Raw genomic sequence first — 12481 nt, 5'->3', positions numbered from 1 at the left:
ACAAAGCTGCAACATGGAACAGTGCAACATAACTCCTGCACAAGCCAACCTTCCTGCAGATACTTTACAGTCATAGGACAGTCTGCCTCGAGCCAGCATGCAAGCAGTTCTCTCAAGAGTTTTCTTGGTCTTCCACAGTTCTCTTAACTGCCATTTCTTTATGACATTATTATCAGTGGAAATTGTTAGCTGGAAGAGTTTTATAATGTTTTTATAGCCTTCCTCTGCTTTGTAAAGCTGGCCACAGATGCATCTCCCGACCTGCCACTAACCATTCCGATCAAATAAAGTAGTAAAAGAACAGATCAGCCCCTTGTTCTGCCCCTGACAGCAATCATACGAAAGTTATGTCCGACCAAAGCTAGTGAGTCTCCCACTGAAAATCGTACGATCGGCAATACATACAGAGATATTACCCACAGCCGACAGAAATCTTTTAACCTGTCTGATCGACCAAACGACCGATCTCCGCCAGACTAAAAATGTCAGGACTCTCCACACACAGTCCGCAAATCGTATGAATCATTGATTCGTAAGATCAGATTTTTGCATCTATGGCCAGCTTTAGCCCTAGTTGTGAGCTGACTTTGGTGCGTCAGTTATTGTATCAAGATCCCCTAGTTCTAATGGCTAATGAGGTAATTAGGGTCAGGAACCCTGCAAAAAGAGTGTGTATAACCGAAACGAGTAGAAAGTCACATGCTGGGCACCTGATTGAGAAACATCTGCCTGGGTAAGTATGCATTAAACACTTATCCACTAATTGACAATCAATATGCTACTAGATTTTTGTTGTGGGCTCAATTATGGTTTCATTTGTATCAATGTTTTAAAGTTTACAGTGTTTAAACTGTAACTGTGCATTATAATTTGTAAAAATGTTGAATTTTAAAACACCAATTCCTGACATACTGTATCTTAAAAATTATTTTTTAGGTCAATAAGCAGCAAACACAGTCTAGAGAGACTATATTGGCAGCCAATGTTGGCCTGCATATGGCCAGATTTTGACACATATTATACTACAATTTAAATTGTATTGCAATAATCATAATGAAGGTGTTTAATTTCCCACATTCTCTATAAACCAGGTCAATGACTTTCTAAACTACCAAAATGTAATACATTAGCCAATACATAATAACCATCACAAATATGGCAGCAACTCATGTATCAAATTGTATCAGTTGAAACACATGTTTACTTGGGGTGATGCAACAGTGTATAACTAATCAAACTAACAGTTTAAAAGGTCAACAAAGCAGTTCATGGACCATCTACTGAGAAACTAATAGAGGGGGTAAAAATGTTTATTTTTTTGTTTTATAAAAGTATAAAGAAAATTATAAGTAACTCAAAAAAGTAATCTTCAGGTGTATTATTTAAACTTTTTTTGCCAAGTTGTTTAAACTCTATATACACTATATTCCCCAGCATCCCAATACCAGATTTGTGATTCCTGACTTATACAGCTGAAAACCCAAAATACAAAAGTGAAACTTGTATAGACCCCGCCAGAAAAAAAAAGCTTACTTAAACTGCAAAGCAACCACACATTGTGCCCCAATCTATACTTTGCAAAAACATACAGTGCTGAGTTCATAACAGCACAAACCAACTTAATTCAAATTAATACTGCTTAAGATGTATGAGACAATGCAATTTTGGTTTCTAAACTAAGGATGTGTTGGTCTTGCTAATTTTTCAAGGATTTAGAACTGACGGACGTATCATAAAGTGGTTATCTGAATATCTTCTGTAACTGGAGTAGGTTCTGTATTGAAAACATGAATCTTTCTGTTAATTACTAACTTGGAGTAGTGTATTAAACAATATATCTGTGTTTGGGCATGTCATGGCATTATATAAAACAAATGAATCAGCGTTGATAAGTGTAAAGTTATGCACCTGGAATTTAATCATTTCAGTAAACTTAGTTGCAGATAATAAACTTAGCTGTAGCAAGCAATGTCAGCCAGTAGCAAGAAGCAGCAAGGTATTGTCCTAAAAAGGAGTTATAGATTCACAGGAGGTAACCCAAACACAAAATAGACAATACAGAAATAGATTAAATACAGAGAAGAGAAACTCAGAATGGGCATGCTTACAGCTTGTATGATGCTACTGCACAGGTGCTGTCCGATTCTCATACAAATGATTTTTTATGAAATTATATTTTACAATAAATATTTTCAGCTCTGCTATGCCTGTGGTTCTTTTCTGTACGGACTCTTGGCACTTAAAGAACAAGAAAAGCCTAACAGACAGAGGAGTACCAATTTGTTATGCAAGCCCCAGGGAATGTAACGGCTCACATTTCCTCTAGCAGGTCTTTGGAGAAAACTGCACTTTTTCAGGGTTCTTTCTATCTCGGATCACCCGTCATCTTACCCTTATTTCCCAAGGGATTCCTTGGACCAGACTAGCCTTGCAGTATTAGAATGCCTGCAGTAAATAGGTGAAAAGATAAAAAAAATTGTGGCATGGCATTTGGCATGGTGCATTTTTTTTCTAAATAGAAGCACAGGCCCGACAGATTGCCTATTAGGTTTTCATTGTTGATAAATGGAACCATACAAAAAATGCCTTATTTGCCATCAGATCTCACTTGAGGAGGAGTATATTCTTTGTTATTAGAAGAAGGGAGGCTTCATCGTAAGTTGATAAAGTTATCATACAGTAAGGGTGATGTAGCTAGTAAGGGTCTATTACACAGCGGTGGAATAAATACAAGATCCTGAGCACTAAGGTGGTTTTGTTTAAAACAATATTGCCCTACATTTTTTTTTTGTTGGTCCTGTGCCGTTGGCTCTTTTTTTTAGGTTTTGAAATTTGTGCTTGAAGGGATACAAGTGTGAACTGGATAAGGTTTGCGGACACAAATGAATCTTAAAAAATCTAAAAATCTTTGGACATATTAGATACATTAGTTTGTTTCAGGAAAGGATTGGATGCCTTTTTTGCAAGGGAGAAAAAGTTCCTGACACATACCGTTAGTACAATGTTGATCCAAAGACTAATCCATACATCTGGCCAGGAAAAACCAGCGACAAAACTTGATGGGCATATACCTTTTTTAACCTCAACCACTGTGTAACGATGTATGAAAACCACTGGCCCAAGGAGCGATCATAGGACTGCCATTTATCTAAATAATGCAACAATAGCCAAAAAAAACAGAATCCTGGACTTGTATTAATACAAGGAAAGAGGCAGGAGTGGCACATTCCAACCAGTAACATATTTAGCACTCTGACAACACATCAGCTCCAGAGCAGATACATATAATGAAACCCTATTCAACTTAAAAGCACAGAATTGAAGATCAGGCTACCATGTGGCATTGCTGTAGTCTAATAAGCAGTAGCCTTGACTTTGACAGTGGCCCAATGAGTGTAAATATACAGGACTGCTACAATGAAACCCCACACTGCCCAATTGCTCCCAGAAGTCTCTGCATCTGTTTCCTAAATTGTGTATGTCGGGAACATTTCTCCTATGTACTGGTTGTGTGTTAAGCCCTATATTATACAGCATATGTCCATTCTCCGCTAAAGCTACTGCCTACACATCTCCAGCTAATAAAGTGAACAGGCGCTACCCTAACGCTGTCCCTTGGTCCTCTGCCCCCAATAGTGACATTTCATACTGTCTGAATCACTCACATAGTTCGGAATAGCGGTGAGCTCCACGGCACAGCTGCTGCAGATATCTTTGCAACACATCGGTGAGCAGGTCGCAGGCGGTAACCTGAACGGAATCCCATCCCAGAGCTTGGCAGATTTGTGCCACCGACACCCGCAACAGCGAGCGTGAGTAGCTCTCGCACATCCCGCCTTATCCCGCTCCCATTACACGGTCAGCCAGCCCCGGGTTCTACGTTTTTCCCTTGTTTAACCGCTGGGCCCTTTCCGCGCTTTCATCGCAGCCGCCATTTTTACTTTTCCTCCCCTCGCTGTTCTGGACCAGAAACTTCAGACTCCACCAATCCATTGCAGACAACAGAACTCACTACTTCCGGTTGCGATCTGTAATTCGGAAATCAGCCTTGGAAACTCCAAGGTGACGCATTAAGATGAGGGCGTCCATCTTTGATTGGGTACAAAGCCCATATTTCGCTTTTGGAAACTGCAGCAGAAATGCATTGGGAGGAAAAAAGGCAAATGTGTTTTACGGAGTGCGTTAAGGTAAAGTCGTTGTATTCAAACAATTAAAGGCGTGATTCACCTTTAAAGTAACCTTTATTATGCTATAATACAACGCCAATTCTAAGCAATTTTTCAATTGGGTTTCATTATTTATTTTTTATAGTTTGCCTTTTTCTTCTGACTTTTTGCAGCTTTCAAATGGGCGTTGCTGACTCCCTTCTAAAAAAAAATGCCCTGTAAGGTTACAAATGTATTGTTATGTGTTACTTTTTATTGATCCTTTTTACTGATCCTTCTATTCAGGCCTCTCCTATTCATATTCCAGTCTCTTATTCAAATCATATACACACCTCCCAACTGTCCCTTTTTCGGAGGGACAGTCCCTCTTTTGACAGCACAACCCGCAGTCCCTCATTTGTACTGGAAACAACCTCTTTTCTCTGCACTGAACAGCCAGAAAAAGTAACAAAGTTTCTCACTTAACTGGCTTTTAGCAGAGAGCCCAGAACAGCTAACAGGTGCAAATAAAATACTTTGTAACAATTTTGAGACACAAAAACACAGTTTAGATAAGGAGAAATATTTTCAAACTTTCATAACCTGCCAAATTTTGTAAAACGAACATGGTAATTAGGGGGGTGTGGTCACAGAAAGGGGTGTGGTCAAAAAATTGCTGCGCTACATGCGGGAAAACATTTTTTGTCCCTCTTTTTACTTCCACAATGTTGGGAGGTATGAATCAATGCATGGTTGCTAGGGTAATTTGGACCCTACTTACCAGATTGCTTAAAATGCAAACTGAAGAGCTGCTGAATAAAAAGCTAAAGAACAAAAAAATAATAAAAAACAAACCAATTGGAAATTGTCTTCGAATATCACTCTCTATATCATACTAAAAGTTATCTCAAAGGTGATCTACCCCTACGGTTTTGTTGAAGTATGGATTTTGAAACTAAACTTGTATATTTTCTAAGAAATGTCCTGCTGTGTTCTACAGCAAAAGTATAACAACAGGTGTTTATAGCTTTTTCTAGATTTAAATGTGACTTAAAGAATACCACCATTTTAAAGGAGACATTTTGTGTAGAAAATAAGAATGTACCAGTGCACTATACTCATTTACATATAGAAGAATTGTGCTTAAAAAGCAGTGTTTCAGGCTGATTTATCGAATATTTCTACAAAACCCCTAATAATCCCTCCCTTCGCTTCCACTTCTTGCTCCCTGAATTTCCAGGCTGTGCAGGGGAGCCATTGGCTCTGAGCTCACTGTACTGTAGGACAGGAACCAATCAGCAGCTAGCAGGACCTGATGGGGAACTAAAGCCTGTCTGTGCTTGTGTGACTGCAGGGCTGTGATTGGCTGTCCCCCTCCTACTGTGCAGGGATCGTTAGGACACCCCCCACCCCTCATTTGAAACACAGACAGGGACCAGAAAACATCTATGGGGACCTCTAATAAAGGGCTATTTTTAAAGATAACCAACACCATATATTACTCATAATTGCCTACAAAATTAGGGTTTTTTCATTTATCCTATATGTCTCCTTTATCAATGAATGGGGCTGGGGCTTGTGCTGAACTTTTGATTTACTTATTGTGTTAATAAGGAAAAGCCTATGTTTTTTGTTATTCCTTCATATTAACAGGGAAATTAAAGGTACTGCAACTGCATGTTTAGTCCTTGTAAGGTAGCTAATTACTTAATTGCATTGACTTAACTCTCGAGTGGATCTTATTTGATATAAACTAATTAGATTGTGCACATATTATGAGGAGTTCATAATGCAGGAATATGTGTTGTAGTATAGTAAATAAAGTACCCCCTCTTGTAAAATATAAGGATATTATAAGTCACAGAGAAGTTCCATGACCATATAAAAACATGAGGCCGAAGGCCTAGTGCTTTTATACAGGTCATGGAACTCCGAGGTTACTTCTAATATCCTCATATTTTCCAACAAGGGGTACTTTATTTATTATAATACACACGTTTTAGTGAGTCATGTGACAAAAATGACATCACTGCTCACCATTTAAAACTGATAACATCACTACTCACCCTTTATAAGGATTATTATAATCTAATTACCTACTTGGCAAAGAACAAACATAGAGGAAATTAACAAGTCAACCTATACCTAATAACAGAAAACATAATTCTAAGCAACTTTTCATTAGGGCTCTTACAGACGAGCGTTTTTAGCTGCGCTCCGCTGCGTCCTGGTTTCATGCGTTCAGCCGGGAGTAGACGCACTGAATTCTTTTCAATGTGGCTGTACTCACTCTGACGCATGTAAGCGCCGAACGCAGGTTGGGACATAGCATGTTGCATTTTTCCTGCGTTTGTCGTTTACATGCGTCTGTGTGAGTACAGCCACATTGAAAAGAATTCAGTGCGCTCCCCTGCGGCTGAACGTATGAAATCAGAACGCAGGGGAGCACAGGTAAAAACGATTGTCTGTAAGAGCCCTTATGCATTTATTAAACAGTTTAGTGCTTTTAAAGTTTGTAAAAACAATTGGCATTGAAAGCAGCATTTGTGTAAAGGTGGCCATACACGGGCCGATAAAAGCTGCCGACAGACCGTGTCGGCAGCTTATTGGCCCGTGTATGGGGGCCCCCGACGGGCTTCCCCGATCGAGATCTGGCCGAAAGTCGGCCAGATCTCGATCGGATGGGATTAAAAATCCCGTCGGATCGCGGCCGCATCTGTTAGTTGATGCGGTCCCGCGATCCGACCGCCCGTTTGGCGAACGCTAGGATCCGATCGTTGGGCCCTAGGGCCCACGATCGGATCAGCCCGATATTGCCCACCTCAAGGTGGGCATATCGGAGGGAGATCCGGTCGTTTGGCGACATCGCCAAACGAGCGGATCTATCCGTGTATGGCCACCTTAACTCCTGGTTGTTATTTTTTAAACAATGTTTCAAGTCTTATTTCCCCAGTAAAGACAGGTCTGTTAATCAAGTTTCCTTGTCTGACATTGTTTCAACAGTTTGAGCCACCAGGGCAGAGACTAGAGAGGGACAGACAAACACTGATTTCAATAGCACAACATATACAATTTGTTCAAAAACCATTGTAATGAGTGTATATTGCTTAGAATTAGGGGTTCTTTTATTAAGCAAAAATATTTTTTGGGGTTGATAATCCCTTTAAAAAAATGTTTAGATGCTAAACCTAAGCAAAGGCTTTCTTAAAAAGTAACTTTTGTTAGCAAGTTACAATTGCCTGTCCAAATACAATTAGTTACAGTAGGTACATTAAGGAAAGGTGAAAAAGTATTACTGATAAGTCTTTCTCTGCCTGTATATTTGTATACATTTTAAGGATTTATCTGTTGAGCAGCACACATTTTAGATGTTGGTAAATTTGAGGATTTTAGCAATTTAATATATATTTATTTAATTGAATGTTTTAATTTATTAGGTTGGCCAGCCACCTCTTGTTATTGTTGAATAAAAGGATATGATTTGCTGATAACCTCAGTTTGAGTGTGTACTGCCATTACAATCTGATTATAGATTCTATTGAGACACTTTTTTTCCAAATTTAGTTAGCATGCATAAAAAAACTGTGCTTTCTTAAGATACGGTGCACATAATCCCCAATTTGTGTAGTGATATTCAGCATCTTCAGCCATATCCTAGAGGCCTTGTCAGGGACCATACATATGCATAGAGCATCTTAGTAAAATTAAAACTCTGGTTTAAGGCTAATGGCACACTTGGCTGTGTCCACTAACCTAACTAACTATTGCTGGCCTTCCCTCCCATTCCCTCCTAGAGCAAATGGTTTTTATGGAGCACAAGCTTGAAGAATGCTGCTAGGCCCAGAGAGGGGGGGAGCACAGGTGCAGTCAGACATTCCCCCATCCTCTGTAGTTAGTTATGCCACTGGCTGTGTCTCAGCTACTCTGCTTCCATTTTTCAGCAAGCTGAGGTGTGCCTGTGTTTACATCTGCACACAATCTTAAGCCATCCATAAAGTGGATGTAATCATAGACAGCTGCAAGGAGTAGTAGCTTTTGGGCAACATGTTGCTCACCAACCCCTTGGATGTTGCTCCCAGTAGCATCAAAAGTAGCCTTATTTTTGAATTGGAGGCAAGTTTTGGTTGCATAAAAAACAGATGTGCTGCCAAACAGAGCCTCAATGTAGGCTAACAATCTACATAAGGGCTACCAAAAGGCCAATCACAGCATTTATTTGGCACCCCAAGAACATTTTTAATGCTGGTGTTGCTCCCCAACTCCTTTTATTTCTGAGTTGCTCACGGGTTCAAAAGGTTGGGGATCCCTGCCTTAGAATAACCATAGATGCCAGCATGAAAAAGAGGAGCTGGCCCAGTGTTAAAAGTAAGCAATAGTATTCATGGAGTTGTGCCTTGCACGCACCCCCCAACAGAGCAAAGTACACATGTATGTCAGATCAAGTCCCAGACCCCTTTTTTGCAATGTATGTAATATTGGGGGGGGGTCTATTTTGCAGAATGCTTGGGACCTGGAGTTTGTCAGATAAGCCCCCCCCCCCCATAGTTTGGATCTTCATATCTCTCTAAGTCTACAAAAACATTTGTGCACTAAATAAACCCCAATAAATAATTTTGCCACCAAATATCAATATATGCAGCTCATTTACTATCAAAAATACAGTTTTATTATCACATATCCCATTAAACTAAAGGGGTGATACACCTTTAAGTTAACTTGTAGTATGTTATAGAATGGCTAATTCTAAGCTACTTTATCAATTGGCCTTCATGTTTTTTTGTATAGTTTTTGGATTATTTGCCTTCCTCCGACTCTCCCCAGCTTCAAACAGCGGTCAACTAACCCCATCTAAAAAATGAATGCTCTGTAAGGCTACACATTTATGGTTATTACTACCATTTTTATTACTCATTTATCAGTTTGGGCTCTTTTATGATGCACAAAAACTGGAGAGAGGTGAATAAAAAGCTAAATACCTGAATATACCTGAAGATAAAACATGAAAACCAGCTGCAAATTGTCTAAGAATATCACTCTCTACATCATACTAAAAATGAATTTAAAGGTGAACATCCGCTTTAAAACATATTATTTGCTTAAAAAAAGGGCCTCTCTGGCCTTCCTGTAATTCAGAGCATTCTGGATATCTAGTTTCCAGATAGGAAATCTCAACTGCAAAGCCAGAATCTGCTATAAAGCAGGGAACAATTGCTGCTATTTTAAATTATTGTATGCACATTATCAAAACTAGTCTCTAATACATTGGTTTAAGCCAATATAGAAAACATGGTTTAAAAAAAACAAAAAAAAGTATTTAACGAAATCCATCCATGAAGTGCATTGTGTTTGTTTCTGCCAAGAGTGACAGGAAGGTAAGAGTATATTACCTATAGACATGTTCTTTCAATGTTTTTTTTTTCTATTCTTTTGGCACATTTTGCTTCTTTCAGCAGTCTGTCTTAAAGAGATACAGATATCAGGTTTGGGAACCTCAAGTAAATTATTCATAAAAGTAGATTTAGAAGCAAAAAGCAAACACGACCTATGGGTAACTTTAAAAGGGTTTGTTCACCTTCCTAACACTTTTCTGAAGGGCTGAACTCGAGGGGCGATTTTCGTCAGATAGTCTCACGGTGACAAGTTGGATGTAGTCGCAGGCATCAAAATATAATGGGACTGAACGAAAAGTCGCAGGTAAAAATTACATGATAAGACTGTCAGATGAAGACGCAGCTTTCTCCTTTCGAAAGTCGTGTTTTGTGGAACGTAGTTTTTACCTGCGATTTTATATTCAATCCCATTATATTTTGAAGCCTGCAACTACATCCGACTTGTCGCCACAAGATGATCCATCGAAAATCGCCCTAAGATTCCTGCTTCTGGGGTTTCAGTCTGGCAGCTCTATGACCAGGTGAAGATTCTTAACAGCATCTGTGGAAAATTAATACTGACTATCCTTTGTACACCAGCTGAACTCAGGGTTTTTGCTCTGAAGGCCCTAAGATGCATCAACTAATATATCAATTTAGAACAGTGTACAGATTGGTGTCCCCCTTCACAGAGCTGCAGTAGAAAGACATAATGAGGTAAAAAAGAAAACTTTAAACTTCCATTAGACAAATGGCCAATTGCAAGTTGTGCTTCTGTTTGACTATCCTCTGAAGAGTGACAGCATGGGATCCTCAAAGCAACTCTCAAAAGATCTGAAAACAAAGATTTTTCAGTATCATGGTTTAGAGAAAGTTACAAAAAGCCATCTCAGAGGTTTGTAAGAAATGAAATCCGGAAATGGAAGGCCACAGGCACAGTTGCTGTAAAACCCAGGTCTGGCAGGCCAAGATAAATACAGGAGCTACATATGCGGAGGATTGTGAGAATGGTTACAGACAACCCAAAGATCACCTCCAAAGACCTGCAAGAACATCTTGTCGCAGATGGTGTATCTGTAAATCGTTCTACAATTCAGCGCAATTTGCACAAAGAACATCTGTATGGCAGGGTGATGAGAAAGAAGCCCTTTCTGCACTCACGCCAAAAGTTCATCCAGGCAAGCCACAATCATTTTGGAACAAAGTTCTTTGGACACCTGAGACAAAAATGTAGTTATTTGGTCATAACAAAAAGCGCTTTGCATGGCGTAAGAAGAACACCGCATTCCAAGAAAAACACCTGCTACCAAATTTGATGAAGGTTCCATCATACTGTGGGGCTGTGTGGCTAGTTCAGGGACTGGGGCCCGTGTTAAAGTTGAGGGTCGGATGAATTCAACCCAATATCAACAAATTCTTCAGAATAATGTTCAAGCATCAGTCACAATGTAGAAGTTATGCAGGGGTTCCAACAAGACACTGAACCTAAACACACTTTCAAATCTACAAAGGCATTTATGCAGAGGGAGAAGTACAATATTCTGGAATGGCCATCACAGTCCCCGGCTTGGATATCATCGAAAATCTATGGGATGATTTAAAGCAGGCTGTCCATACTCGGCAGCCATCAAATTCAACTGAACTGGAGAGATTTTGTATTGAAGAATGGTCAAAAATACCACCATCCAGACTCTCAAAGGCTATAGGAGGCTGTAACATTTGCAAAACGAGGCTCAACTAAGTACTGATATAATATCTCTGTTGGGGTGCCCAAATGTATGCACCTGTCTAATTTTGTTGTGATGCATATTGCATATTTTCTGTTAAAACAATAAACTGTCACTGCTGAAATACTACTGTTTCCATAAGGCATGTTATATATTAAACGGAAGATGCTACTTGAAAGCTCAACCAATGAAACAACTCCATAGAATTAGGAGGGGTTCCCAAACTTTTTCATATGACTGTAAGGACAGTCACACTGTAGCTCTCCACTCAGTTGGACAGACAAAATAGTGTGATGTTGTCCACAGTGAATCTTAACTACATTTACAAACCAGCTTAACAGGTTTATTATGTAATTCTTAAGCTATTTACTCTTTTCATTACTCTAACAAAGTGTGGGTATAAGGACCCTGCTGTTCCTACACAACTAAGACTACAGTTACACCTGACACAGATCCATTTCACTCTTATCTTCTGTCTCTCCAAGGACAGGCAGAGTGTAGACAAAAGAGAAGAGTTCATAGTTAAATTGGGTTGAGAAAAGACAAAGTCCATCAAGTTCAACCCCTCCAAATGAAAACCCAGCATCCATACACACACCCCTCCATACTTTCACATAAATTCTATATACCCATACCTATACTAACTATAGAGTTTAGTATCAGAATAGCCTTTGATATTATGTCTGTCCAAAAAATCATCCAAGCCATTCTTAAAGGCATTAACTGAATCAGCCATCACAACATCACCCGGCAGTGCATTCCACAACCTCACTTTCCTAACTGTGAAGAACCGCCTACGATGCTTCAAATTAAATTTATTTTCTTCTAACCTAAAGGGGTGGCCTCTGGTACGGTGATCCAATTTATGGGTAAAAAGGCCCCCTGCTATTTGTCTATAATGTCCTCTAATGTACTGTAGTTCAGTGCTGAAACAAAAAGTATACCAGAATCTGCTCCATGTATTTGCACACAGGCAGTCTTAGCGGTGATACAGAACCAAGAAAAATAGTATGTAACAGCCGTTTCTCGGTTTGCATTTATACACAGGCCCAAAAACAGTTGGCGTGACCGTAGTCTATGTGCTGCTGTGCACAATAATGAAAAATTGGACACTTGGCTCTTAGAGTTAGAAAATATATGTGCAACTCCTGCAGTAGTAATTTGCCTTAACCTGTAGAAGACAGGGGAGTGCTGTCGGAGGCATGGCTTCTACCTTGCTTCTTGGCTGAAAAACCAGTGT

The 12481-nt window shown here is 39.5% G+C and overlaps 1 protein-coding gene across 3 annotated transcripts in view; it reads right to left on the bottom strand.

Annotated features, from left to right (window-relative positions):
• The window catches only part of taf3.S (TATA-box binding protein associated factor 3 S homeolog), a 57903-nt gene extending 53914 nt beyond the window's left edge, over nucleotides 1-3989 (bottom strand). For 2 of the 3 annotated variants that reach the window (XM_018255719.2, XM_018255718.2), the window contains exon 1: nucleotides 3666-3988. In XM_018255719.2, coding sequence (XP_018111208.1) covers nucleotides 3666-3831 — 166 coding nt within the window. In that variant the 5' untranslated portion in view covers nucleotides 3832-3988. Of the gene's footprint in view, nucleotides 1-3665 lie in introns of all 3 variants that reach the window. The other variant, NM_001377122.1, reaches the window with a different exon arrangement.
• Between the last annotated feature and the right edge of the window lie 8492 nt (nucleotides 3990-12481).

Source organism: Xenopus laevis, chromosome 3S (genome assembly GCF_017654675.1).
Source record: "Xenopus laevis strain J_2021 chromosome 3S, Xenopus_laevis_v10.1, whole genome shotgun sequence".
NCBI classification, from domain to species: domain Eukaryota; kingdom Metazoa; phylum Chordata; class Amphibia; order Anura; family Pipidae; genus Xenopus; species Xenopus laevis.
The sequence above is the reverse complement of the archived record's forward strand: the minus strand, read 5'-3'. Positions and strand labels throughout refer to the sequence as shown.